Raw genomic sequence first — 14383 nt, forward strand, 5'->3', positions numbered from 1 at the left:
TTTCTCTAAATCCAGAGCTGGCTTTGCCACTGCTGTTTTGCAGGGTCTTATAGCTGGTCCTAATGCTGTGTAAATTCCTCCTCCCATCCTTAGCTTTGGGAATCTACCCAAATGTAATGACTGCAACAGTGAAACACGAAGAACATAGTACAGTTGTGTACACTTACCATAAATGCAGATGTTCGAGTGTATTCACTGTTGCAGTCCTGGTTACCCTCCCTCCAGCCCCCTGACTTTGTTTGGCTATACGTCTTCTCTCCTTTCCAATGCTTAAAAGCTTTTTTGGTGTATTTGCTTTTTTGTTTGAGGTATAACCGTGTATATTTATAGATTTAATTGTTTCCCATTAAGGGGGCACCTGACATCTGGGGCAAGAAAACCTGATGTAATGACGTCGGCTGCATGTTTTATACCCCTGACGACCTGACATCATGGAAGAAGAGACAGCAACCGACGCATGACCCAAGACTTTGGTAATCAGGCTGACTGAGGGCTACCTGCAAGCAGATAACCCAAATGTAATGACTGCAACAGTGAATACACTCGAACATTTATATTTATGGTAAGTGTACACAACTGTACTTTATCCCACTCCACAAGGGTGAGCCACCACGGACCCTGGGAACTACCGCCCCATTAGCCTGACGAGCCTAGTCTGCGAGGCAATGGAATGTATCATTATGGAACTTATAAACAAAGACTCTGGACCCCCTCAGTTCGGGTTTGTAAAAGGCAGATCATGTCTCCTAAACCTGATAGACTTCTTTGAAGCAGTCACCAAAGCCGTAGACGAGGGTAAGGTGGTTCACACAGCCTATCTAGATCTTGCCAAGGCTTTTGACACCATCCCCGACTCTGTAATTATAGATAAACTCACTAAACTAGGTGTAAATCCCTATGTCACAAGATGGGTTGCCAACTGGCTCACTGACAGAACCCACACTGTGAAAGTAGCAGACTCCAAATCCGACTTCAGACCAGTGACAAGTGGAGTACCACAGGGTTCAGTCCTGGGTCCTCTCCTGTTTGGTATCTACTACTCTGATGTACAGGCTAACACAGATGGTCTTTGGCTAATGAAGTTCGCAGATGACTGCAAACTAGGAGCCATAATTGAAACTCCTAATGATGTGGACATCCTACAAAAGGGCCTCATTGAGACAGATGCCTGGTGTCAAAGCCATGGCCTCAAGCTTAATGCCAAAAAGTGCATTGTCATCCCCTTTGGTAAAAACTCTGTACCCATGAACTACAACATAGGCGGTTGTATACTTAACACCGAACATGTGATAAGAGACCTTGGGACACAGGTGGATAGTAGTCTCTCCTTTGATAATCACATCGCCACAGTAGTCAGGAAATCCTTCTACGTGGCACACCATCACAAAAGGTTTCTCATCCAGAAAAAAAGAGTTCATTGTTCCCCGCTACTCATCACTCATTAGACCGATTATAGAGTACAACGCCCCTTTTGGTATGTACCTCACAAGACATCTACAACAACTGGAAAGGCCGCAGAAATACCTCGCAAAGAGGATTACCGGCCTCAAGCAGATGCCCTATGCAGACCGTCTCAAAAAACCCAGCTTTACTCCATCACATATCGCCTAATCAGAGGTGATCTCTGCCTAACATACAAAGCTATGTCAAACCTAGAGCTGTTGGACTCCACTTAAAGAAATCCCAATCCCTCCGAGCTACACACTCTAGGGACCTAAACCTTGTCATCACAATAAACAGAACATGCCGGAGGGCTAGATTCCTGTCCCAGAGACTTCCCATACTCTGGAATAAACTACCTAGCCATATCAAACAAAGCTCCTCATTAGCACTCTTTAAGAAAAATCTTGACGATTGGATGGGAAATAGGAAATTCACCCTGGGGATCACTTCTGTGGCTCTGCTCGACAGTGGCACAGGAAATAATCTACTTGGGTGGCAAAAGCCAGGGTACCTTTTTGGCTGGGCTTGTATAGACCCTAGGGCCGATAGCCTAGTACCTATCTATGAACCTATGAACTACCGCCAGCTCAGAAACAACAAAAAAAAACAGATAAAACATGATAAAAAATCCTACTATATAACAGCACAACAAAAATACAAACATAATCCCCGAAAATTGTGGGCAAGTATTAACCAGTTACTACAGCCAGGCCAATCTGTCACTCCAGCTTCCTCTACAAGAAATACACAAGAAAGCATTGCAACACAGTTTAATAACTATTTCACCACCTCCATCCTAAAACTTACCAAAACAAATAATATTACTCCACTAAAAATCCCCACTGAATCTCATACTTGAACCAAGAACTTTTCATTAAAACAATACCGCCTAGCTTAATAAAAGGACTGCTTAAGAAACTAAATCCTACCAGCTTTGCTGCTAACAATCTACCAGCCCGACTACCTCAAGTTAGCAGCAGAAGCCATAGCCTGTCCAATAACAATACTAATTAATCGTTCCATAAACAAACTCTGTTTACTCACAATCTGGAAAACCAACTACATAAATTGGGAACCAACACTGACCTTACTAATTATAGACCTATCACAATTATCTCACCCCTATCTTAGATCTTAGAAAAATGCATCCATTCACAACTCATGACTAACCTAATCTCTAACAGTCTCTTAACTAACACCCAACATGGTTTTCAACTGAGCCATAGCACCACCACAGCACTATTAAGTTTTACTAACACCTTTAACCACTTCAGAAATAATAGTCGACTAGTTTCCTCAATATTCCTAGATAAGTCCAAAGCTTTCAATACAGTCTTACACTAAAAACTTCTTCAAGAACTCCTGTCTCTTAAACTAAGCCACTCTGCTCTTCAGTGATTCCATGCTTACTTAGACTGACAACAAGAAGTAAAATGGCACAATGAACTCTCTTCTACATTACCCGCAACACTGGGTGTACCCCAAGGTTCAATCCTAGGTCTGCTCTTATTTAACATTTTTACTAATAAGCTCCATTCTGCAACAGACTTAGCCAAAAGTATGCAATATGCAGATGACTCCACACTTATTTGTCCAACACCCTCCCTCTGAATTCCACAGAAAAAAACAGCTCTCTTTCACTGCTGTAGAATCCTGGCTTTCTCATTCACAGTTAATCCTGAACCCCAACAAAACAAAACTAATGCTATTCATAAACAACAAACCCTCAAACCAGCATTTACCTTTCCAAATCTACTCCTCAAGTCACATACCCAACTTTTTGGTATCACAGTTGATCACCTTAAATTTGATAAACATCTGGCAACCGTCATTAAAATGTTCACATCAAACTTGGCTCCCTATATAGAGCAAAACCCCATCTTACTGATTACTCAAGACAATCTATCGCAAGAACACATTTACTATTCCCCCTATTATGCCTCTGCTATTTTCACCAACCTGAAGAAATTCAAACTAACTAAACTTGAAGCATGCTATAATAAAACTGCCAGCAACTCTCTATCTCCCCGTATAGAGAACACCACTGTATTGCATTACAGCAACTTAAATGGCTAGAACTACCCAACCCCCTTATACTTACCCAACTTACTACTGCCCACAAAGTCATATATCAGCCTGAAAAATGTCCAGCTCTTCAAAACCTACTAAAATCCCAATCTAAAACCAGACAACTCAGCTCCTCTGATATGCGCCTTCTACAAGTAACTAGGTCTAACAACTTCCACGGAGACTCTCTTTATTCCAATAGTATCTCTAGAATATTGAACATGACCCCTCAGCCAACATTATCCACTGCTAACCCCCATATATTTGAAATGTGTCTCAAATCCCACCTTGCAAAATCATGGCTCTGCTCCTGTCTTAAGAATATTACTCACAGTACTCCTAATCTCTACCTAACCAGTCTTATATTTAGTCACTTTCCTACTAATTTGCCTTCATATACTACCCCTTTCTCACCCCATAATCATTGTTATCCTTTCTATTATAGAATGCACTCTTAACTTTTTTATGTCTAAATTAACACTAATCTTTGAATAGTCTTACTTGATCCTCAAACAATCTCTGAAAAATCTACCAATTACTGTATTGCATCAATCAAAAATGTGCTATGTGCAAAAGTTCACTCTATGTAAAACCTGTGTGTGATTCAACCTAAGTTTGTAATCCACTATATTTTACTTATTCTGCTACTATTTTTATTTCAGGTATGTGTATATTTTAATTATGGCATAGTTAATTGTAAGTTTCTCTGTAACTTGGGGCTTTTCCCCCAGGCCTCCACTGAAAAAAGGATTAATACCCCGTTGGACTATCCCGGTAAACAAATGTAAAAATGAATAAAATAAATAAATCTGCTTGTTGAAAAGAAATCATTGTAGTATTTTTCAAAGGATTTGAACAGAAGTATACAGTGAATAAATGCTGTGATATAGAAATTCCTGCAAGCATTTAGATATTTACTAGATAATAACACTTATGATATTACGTTTTTACTTTTTAACTAGTAGAACTGAAAGTAGTGTGGGCAACCTGAGTTTTATAATGATAGTACACCTGATAACTTGATATCCTGGTGCATGGCAAGCTTACAAGAGAATGACTAGATTCCTTGAAGCTGTGCTTTTATGTTGAGTTACTCACACAGCTGACCTTTTTATCTGATCTGATTCCCATTTATGATTTACAAGCTTCAGGATTTCTGATGGGACAAGGTTGTACTGTTTATAGAGGCATGGCATATTTATGTGTTAATGCAAATTACTCCATTTATTTTATTGATAATTTTCTGAGGAGGGATTTTTTTTTTGCCACGTATATGTATAGAATTTTATAGTATTAGATGCCATAAGCAAAAGACTGGAAAAAGGCAAAGCAACTAGATTTGAACCTATAACACTGTAGTGTTATATCTGTCCAGCATTTGTCATCACACATTAGATGTTGTCTGGCTACATTATTCCATTCTGTAGCTTGTTTCTGCAGAACAGTAGCTGCTGATATATTACCAGAAACAGCACTCACACTTGTACCAAGCATTATAAAACAAGAACTGTTACCCTGAGTTCATGTAGGAAGGAATAACATGAGGTGTATAGCAGAACCTTTTGGGATCTTTTTCTCCAGACATCCTCAGAGGTGATTTCCTGAAGCACCACTTAGGGACTGTATCATTTGAATGTTTGTAGCATTTAATAAGGGTCTCTGTTATATGAACGAAAATTTAAAATCTCGAACGGCTTAAAAGTAGAAAATACTGTTCTTTGAAATAGGTATTGGGGGGGGGGGCTGCACCCCTCCGCTAAATATATATAGAACTCCAAGATCGCACTACAGTGAGGAAAGGGCAAATTTTCCAATCTTCACTGTACCGCGATTTCACAATAGCGATTTCGAAGAATGGCAATTTCGAATTGTCACGCGTTGTAGATTTTGATTTTTCGTCAATATAATAGGGACCCTCTAATAAGGCTTTATTTTGACACGACATAAGACGAAAACTCCACTCCGTTATATTTTTAGCTGGATTGGAATTCTAGGCCTTTACTCAGCAGTCAGTGTATCCATTGGGAGTTTTTCTTACTTAAGCTAATACTCTTACTTTCTTCAGCTGCTTTTGAACAACAGTGCTTTCTAGTGACTCAGACATAATGAAGGAACTGAGTTGCTAAATACTTGATATGACTCAGCAGTTGTGTCCTCATCTGATGTCAGCATAGCTGGCTCCTGACTTGCAGATGGAGGACTTCTCCAATGATCTTAAATGTCCAGAGAGTTTCTGTAAGAGCCCTTGGAAAATGTGCTGCGACATTTCAGTATTACATAGCTACCAATTAGAGGCATATTTCTGTTGGTGGCAGACATACACATAGAGTGAGCAACTTAACCTGTCTGCTAAGCATGTGCCAGTCCCATAGTGAGCCTGATTTTGTTAGTATCTACACTGAAGTGAGTAATTCTGTCATAGCAGTAATAACCATCTTCCCTGCCCCAGTGCTGCCATTTGTCCACCTCACACATTTCACTGCTTGCAGCTTGTAGTCCCTCACTGAGTTCTGCAACTTAATATCATACCCAGTATGGCGCTGGCCAGATATTCGGGCCCCTGAACTAGAGTTAGGTCCAGGCCCTTGTCTTGCAGAGACTTAGCAAAGTTGGCTGAGTTTCTGTTGCTAGCGCCAAGGGATTTGGCACGTTCCTGCTATATACCTACATGTAAGGCAGGTTAGGCCCTCCTTCTCATCCAGAGAGGAATCTGTCCTAGGGGTTTATTGTCGTCCACTCAGAAGATCATACTGGAGCCTGGACTGATTCTTGAATTTTGGCCACCATGTTACCATGGATGAGTTGTCTCTATACCAGTGATCCAACACAACTTCCTTTCTTTTCAGGAGACCTGCCTTTTAAGAGTTTAGTCAGCCCCCGACCCCAGTCACTAGTTTTGGAAGTATGATTGCCAGAAGCCATGTGTTCACAGCCTTCTGTATAATATTCGGTGTTACCGTTTCAAGTAAAATGTATTGTCTGCTTTTCTCCCACCATAGTGAGCACAGCAACTGGGCTTACTTTGTGGCGGGATAGTAAAGGTGAACATCAAGCAAATGGGTAAAGAAAGGCATGCTAGTACACTAACCCTCACTTCCACTTTAATGCAATTGTTTATTGTGACTTTTAAAAAAAATAAGCTTTATTTCTATTAGCTAGCTGCGGCCTGAATTGTCTGCGGCAGGGGTTGGAGAAGAAACTGAAAGCAGCCATTAAAGCGTTGAAGAAATCCATAAACCAGGAACGCTTCCTGATCCGCTTTTCAGGCTTGGACTATGAAGTAATCCAGAAGTTGTCGAGACCACCTAGGAGGCCAGAGCCGTGTGGCATTGGGCAGCAGAACACTGCGGGGAAGTGTGGTAAGTGAGTTGCTGAAAACATTATAACACCTGCCATCATCTGAACACGTAGAGTTAAACAGTAAATATGAACATGTTTACAGGCATTTGCGATGATGCAGGATGTAGAATGTAAATTCATTTTTAGATAATTAGGATATTATCTTTCTTTTGCATAAAAATGTAGTGGTTGCCATGTTTCTTGAACAAACTAGAGGGCCTTTACTGTACACAGAATTGACAGCTGTTTAGCATGATATATGAGTATGGTTTGCACTACAGTGTTGCATTCATACTGGAGAAAGTGACTTCAGTATGCAGTACAGTCATTGCTTATAAACAGTCAAATCAGACATAACATGGTAGTTAGACTGACTACTGGACATCAGAATTTTATAGCTAGAACTGGAGTTTTACTGGCATATTTTAGTTCTGATGTTTTGTAAGATCAACTGATAGTACATTTTAAATATGGCAACTTCAGACTTTTAAATGATGCCATTTTAGCTATAAAAGGAAATCTCCATGCCCCATTACAGAAATCTTAAATGTTACTTTGTGAGGAAGTTTATTTGAAGGGGCAAAAGAATTTACCTTGAAACAGCAGTTCATTGCATTCAAGGGAAATTTATACTTGAATTTTATTTTTAATAACTAGCAAAAAGAGTAAGTAATTTATCCAGATGCTGTTTTAATGACTTATTAAGGAACAGATTTTGGCCTCTGGGATCTTGTTCGGGTACAAAAAAAGCATGACAGTTTTGCTTACCATGAAGTGCTTTAAAAGCATATATTAAGCAAATGCCAGTTAGTAATAAAATTCTAAAATCTAGAGGTCAAACCAATATATGATGGCCAGTGGCCAGCTGGCACCTTTGTTCATTACATACAAATCAGAATGGGATTACAATAAGATAGCGGTGCCTTCTGGATTAATTTGATAGCTGAGTACAGACTCCAGTTAAAACAAACGTTTATAAAATATATTTTTTTGAGGTTCATCTTGTTGTTCACCATTGCAGTAGTGACAAGACTTCGGCCTTCTGCCAGTGAAGGCCTGACATTCAACCTGACTTCCAGAGCTTGGCATGCCTTCCCCTCCAGTCAGAATCGTTCTCTCAACTGTTATAATATAGGCATAGCACTATGATTTTTTTTCTCCTAAATTTAATGACCTCATAAAGTCAGTCCTGTTAATACATACCTTATTAAATAAGGAGACTAAGCCTACACAAATATTTACTTCCACTAACAGTATAGGGCCTAATATCTGAAGACCACCTATTGTGAAAGATAGAATGTGTCCATTCTTTATCTCTTATGAATTTTAAATGCTAGTACTATGATTTTTTAATGCTTGGAAGTTGAAAGGTTTGGTCTGGATCAGAGCTCTCCCACCTGACATCAGCATGTCTGAGGTATGAAAAGGACATGTGATCATGCTAACTTTAGTTCTTTCTTGCAGCAGCATGTGAGAAGATCAGTGTGAGTTACTAACAGTATCAGTCAGCTTGGCCTTGCTGCCAGAGTTCATATAGATACCCCACTAGATGAAGAAAATCTTATTTTATTTGATTATTTGAAAGTTTAGGAGACTGCGTGTCAGAAACTGTAGCTGTCAAAATATAAAGTGAGTAATTGTGTTAAATCTATTAAGCCAATACTGTACAAAGACCTCCGTAATCAGCATGTGTATTGCTTTGGAATGAAACACAGCATTGTCTCCTGTCTTTATTTAGATTCAACCAGATGACCATTAAGTAGAGAGCCATATCTATCTGTCCAGACCTTCTCAAACTAGAAAAGATGTATACCAAAAAAAAAAAAAAAAGTCTGTAAACCTTACCCAGGACTGCAGTGATGCCCACTAATCCATCCACACAGGCACTTCTCAAAAAACATGAAGGAGGACCGCCCTTGAGAGACATAATCCCAAGAGGTCATTACCTACTTTTGGAGTGTGAAGGCCACTGTAGACTTGAGGGTGTCAGATATGGTGAGGTGATTTTACAGCCCCTGACTGTTGACACCTACTTGGACTGAGGTCTCTGACACCACTCAGGAGGCTACCACAAGTTGAGATGACATCTTGTCCTAGCCATTCAGTTGTACCAGATGCCTCTCTGTAGGCCTCTGGTTTGACTCCTGTTTTTTTGATAAGCAAAGTCAAGGATGGTGTTTTCTTGGCTCTTGTTCATGAGGGCATCTGTGGGTCTAAGAGGTTGGTAGTTTGTACCCATAACTGAAGATCACCAAAGAGGTCACCAGCCCAGATCTAAGGCCAAGATGCTTGAGGCTTGGACATCTACCATCTTACCTCTACCATCTTACCTCAGCATGAGCTGGTGAGTTCTCTTCCCATCCTCTTCCCAGGCCCCATCTCAAGACATGATGAGACAGGCTGTGGTCTGTGTGTTATATCCTTAGGAACGTGCAGCTATCCTCAGATCAAGTGTCAGTGACAGGAGAAAAAGAGAACCATCTTCCTCAAGGAATCTGAATTCTTTGACAGATGCAAATGTAATGGCCTTTGTTGACCAGATACCCTTCTGTCTTTGTAATGAGCCGTACACTGAGGCACCCTAATCCTCTGCTTCCCCAGCAGAGGATTTCTTAATTGATGATGCTCTCAGTCAAACATTGGCTCACTTTATATGAGAGTCAGTGATTTCTCAGATGCCTAGGAAAGGTACACAGAATGTCTGAACCTGCAAGAACCAAAACTGTTCACTATTTCTCCAGCCCCCTGCTCCCAGAAACAAGACTGTTGGACAGGATCATAGATTCCTACAAGTTCCTGTACAGGACGCCTGCTACTGATCTAGCTGTGGTGTTCATGGATTCCAGCAAGGGGTCTACTGAGGCTTACAACTAAGATCCCACTTTCCAATGATAGGGAAAGTGAAATACTTGACTGCTGTGAAAAGAAAAGTCTACACATCTGCCACCCTGGTCTTTAGAACCTTTAAATGCCAAATTCATATATTTGCGCACCAGGAGGAGACTTGTGTGTGTGTTGATGGACAAGACTAAAGAGAGAGAGGACAAGACCCTGAGGAATAAGATGCTAGGCTTGTGAAGCCTCACATCCCAGGTTATCAGGCACTCTGACGTGTGTGGCTGTGATGCTGCAGATGCATCATGCAGGGTAGCAGCAGTGGGGTCAGTAACTAGAAGACATGCCTGGTTGAGGACCCAGCTCCTGCCAGATCATGTAAAAGTGCAGTTCCTTAATGTCTTACCAGGGAAGGAGCTCCATTTTGGACTGTGACAAAAGGAGATAGTGCCAGCACAGCTAGGTGGAATTTTGTAAAAAATCATCATTGGTGGATATTGAAATGATTTATACAAGATCCTTGTGTTACAAATGTATTAGAACTTTGTGTCATGTGTGTATCAAATTGCTTGTACAGATGTTTGTGTTGAAAAGGTATTTGCAAAGTGCTGTTTGAAGTGTAACCACAGAGTGCCCTACTGGAAGAGAACAGAAATGTACATGCACTATTGTAACTGTTTAAATGTATATATTTTAACAGTGGTAACTGGAATACAGGAGGTTAACCTCAGTCCAGAAAACTTTAGAAAATATATCTGAAATAAATTAAATTACTTTATAGGCTATGCTATGACTTTTTCAGTGCAGATCGAGACACAGAGTCTGTGCTAGGAAGCTTTCTGTATTTTTCTGGAGTGAACTAATTGCTACGTTTGAAGCATGAAGGAATGCAATTGTTTTATGACTTCTAGCATCTGCCAAAGATCGGAGGAAAAGCTCTTGTCTGTATATTTTTAAAGGTAGATGCTAAATGCTGCCAGCTTCTAGCAAAGAGAGTTTTGGCCTGTGAACTATAAGTCAGATGACAAGAAGTGGTCATCCTGCAAGCTATCCCAGCAGTAATATTTGAGATATTATTTTGAGAAGTCTCTTAGTGGGACAGAGCATTCTGCATTCTGTCTTGGACCTGACAACAACAACAAGAAAAACATTCACCACATCTGCCTTGCTGTAATAGTAAGTTACTAGGGAATAGTAATTATCTTAGATAAGTCAGGAATCCAGTGAAGCTTAGTTTAGATATTTTTCTTTATTTGTGTGAGCCTGTACTGCAGTGTTATTTTAAATATTTCCTGTAGTTTTGAACTCTGTCACTCTGAATATATATTTTGTATTGTCTTGCTCTTTTGTTATTTATTATTAAATATATTTAAATTTTACATTGTGGCTGATCTGTGTAGAGATATTTAAATTTTGAGAGTACTTACATATTTATTTGGTGACATTGTTTGGCCCACTCCTAATAGCCTTGCTTTTGGTCAAACTACTATTTGTATTAGTATTAATATTACCCAGTAAAATTGGACCCCCGTTGAGGGGCCTTAAAGTAGCTGATAAGGGGTTCTGGTGACAGTGGTAACTACCTTATATTCTGGCAGAAGGGGGCATAACTAGTAAACCTGTACCAGCCTTTCCCAGGTGTGTGTGTGTGTGTGTGTGTGTGTGTGTGTGTGTGTGTGTGTGTGTGTGTGTGTGTGTGTGTGTGTGTGTGTGTGTGTAAAAAACAAATCTCCAAGAGTGCGTCTGTCAGCTACTTGGGCAGGGACATGAAGCACTGGTTGGATAGAGTGAGTACTGGAGGACTTGGTTTGGAACCCTGGCTAAGGATTCAGCTCTATAGCTGTGCTAGTGGGGAGTCTTATTCGGATCAGGCGAAAGAGTGAGAAACCAACCCCAGACTGACTGTGGTCTCTGTGTGCTCTTAAGGGAAATTGCACTTGATGCAGAGAGTTGCATCTGGAAATACTGTGTGTGTACCTGTTATCCCCTCATTGAACACCTCACCCCCACTGTTGCCAGTGGTGAGGATTGAGGCTCCTCGATTACTGGTCCAGTGGAGGTTCGTCATATGGACCCCTGTGAAAAAACTGTTTTAAGAAACTAAATACAGTAGAAACTATCCAATCAAGAGTTGGCCGTTCCATCAGAGGCAAGAGTGAGATAAGCAGCCAAAATGAAGGAAAAGCCAGTGCAAGTGAAAAAGACAAGCTGACTAAAAGGAGAAGCTGGGACCTGGAAAGGGAAGGGGTGTGGCTCAACAGAGCCCCCCCCCCCCATTTCCATAGATCAGACCATGTCTTGCACTCTTTCTATACCCACTTTCCTAACTCATCCTACCCAAAAGGTAGAGGCTAAGTTCATAAAAACAGTGTTTTCAGGCATTCGACCAGCACTGAGAGAACAGAGATGCAAAGTCAAAATCTTGTTACAAGACCTTCTGTGGCTTTGAGTTATAAAGCAAATACAAAAACAGGAAGGGTGTACATGTTTTCTACTCAAGACTGTTTCTAGTCCCAAAAAGATGCCCCAGAAGGCTAGTCTTAGACTTATCAAGACTAAATAAATTCCTAAAACCTCTAAAATTTTAAATGCTAGCCTTGTAAGTCCTTTTGCCTCTAGTCTTTCCTTCTTTCTTCAAACCTTCATGGTTACCCCAGTTCAAATTCAAAGCAGTGGGTTCTTACTTTCAATTTTATTTCTTCGCCCTTTGGTTTATCTACTGTACATAGTGTGTGTGCACAGTCCTTCACTCCATTAATTGTCTTCTGTAGAACCAAGGGCATACTCATCTGTCCCTGCCTGGATAATTACCTAATTCAGACAACAACCCTTGAGATGATGCAGGCCGCATTACAGTTTATTTATTTAAGTTTGATGACCGGGAAGTCCACTGGGCCAAGAAGAGCCCGTTTTCAGTGGAGGCCCGGGGAGAAAAGCTTCCTTACTCTCACCTGATTCCAAAAACTAGGACTCTCTCTGAATTTGCTGAACTTCCAGCTTGTTCCCTGGAGAAAAGTCCTGTTCCTTGGAGAACTAATGGACACCAGGAAAGAGGGGATATATCTCCCTTTGAAGAAAGTGCTATTCCTGACCAAATAGCTCCATATCACAACAAACTTTGATTACTGCAAGGACATTTTTCAGAAGAATGGGGTAAATAGCCACACCATTTCAATTCAGATGGCCTCCCTAGCAAGGTTTCACATGAGGAAACTCCAGTGGTACCTAGGAAACAATTGGTGACAGCGTGCCCCATCCCTAAATACAGCAGACCCATTCTACCCTGTGTCAGGAAAGAGCTCTCATGGACAACACCAGTTAAACCTCAGCCTGGAGGTTCCATTCAGGCTAGGGCTGGAGACTGCAAGAGTCACCATGAATTTCTTGGACACAGCCTGATGGGCAAACTTAAGGAACTGAGACAAAACCCAGAAAAAAGCATATCATTCTAAAAGAGGTGATAGTAATTTTAGCTATCAAATTTTTGCAATCAGGGAGCTTGCATATCCTACCAGATAACACCACAGTGAATGTGGTACATCAAAAAATGAGAGAGAACATGCTTGCATCTATTGTGCAAGATTGCCATGAATGAGTGGTACTTGCTCAAGTTTCAAGCTTGATACTCAGGACGTCTTGTATCCCTTCTTTGGAAAGCATTCTGGCAGACTACTTGTAGAGAACAGAGGTAGACCATTATAAATGAATGAATGCTGAACCGGGATGCTTTTATGTATTTGGGTCACTTGATCCATAGTTAAGGCATGCCAGAAATAGAACTTTTTTGCTTATCCAGAAAATGGGAAAGTTCATTTTGCATCAGAACTTCAACTGCAGGAAGCTGGGCAACAGTTGCTTTTGCACTAAGCTGAGCAGATCCACATATGCTTGCCTTTCTTCCCATCCTTCTTCTTCTCGGAGTAATACAGAAGGTAAAAAGGACAGCCCAAAAGTATTACTAATAGCTCTTTTCTGACTAAGGCAGCATTGATTTTCTCTCTCTCTCTCTCTCTCATATAGCACGTATGGTAAGAACCGAGTCCTCAGAGCATGAACCATTTGACAAATAAGTGGTCACTTACACTTGCCCACCTGAATACCCTAACACCGACGGATTGGATGATCTAGTTCTCATCCCTTTTAGGTACATTATCAAAGGACGTGTTCTCTATTTTAAGGAAGGCTAGGGTACCAAATAGCAGAAGTCAAACCTAGCAAAATTGAAAAGATTTTTCCTTTGGTGACAGAGAAGGGAGTATAGATCTAAATAAGACTTTACTATTCCTGATCTTCAAATGTCTGTCAGACCTTTACTAATCAGAGTTATCGTATACCTCAGTGAGGGTGCATATGTGTACTGTTTCAGATGGCCTGCCTTGGGAGCTGTGCTTCATGTTTATTTTCTGTTACTATTAAAGCAATACATCAAGGGGTCCCTGCATTTGAGGTCAAGAAGGTGCTTTCTCCAGCATTAGATGTCAAGTGTGTACTAGAAAAGTTAACTTTGCCACGCTTTGAACCAGCAACTGCTGCATACCTTCAAGTACCTAACCTGGAAAACTGACCTTTTAGTGACGATTACCTTTGCAGAAGGATTTCAGAACTGCAGGTCATCATTTGCAAAAAGCACTTTCTCATCTTCCACAAACATAGGTAGCACTTTGCATTAATCCCACATTCAGATTTAAAGTGATGACAG

The 14383-nt window shown here is 40.6% G+C and overlaps 1 protein-coding gene across 5 annotated transcripts in view; it reads left to right on the top strand.

Moving 5' to 3' along the window:
* The window catches only part of SCUBE3 (signal peptide, CUB domain and EGF like domain containing 3), a 3541316-nt gene that overhangs the window by 3281118 nt on the left and 245815 nt on the right, over positions 1–14383 (top strand). For all 5 annotated transcript variants that reach the window (XM_044076569.1, XM_044076573.1, XM_044076571.1 and 2 more), the window contains one exon: positions 6666–6869. In XM_044076569.1, the coding sequence (XP_043932504.1) occupies positions 6666–6869 (204 nt within the window). The remainder of the gene's footprint in view (positions 1–6665; positions 6870–14383) is intronic.

This window comes from Protopterus annectens, chromosome 7.part0, assembly GCF_019279795.1.
Source record: "Protopterus annectens isolate FY-2018-M chromosome 7.part0, PAN1.0, whole genome shotgun sequence".
NCBI lineage: Eukaryota > Metazoa > Chordata > Ceratodontiformes > Protopteridae > Protopterus > Protopterus annectens.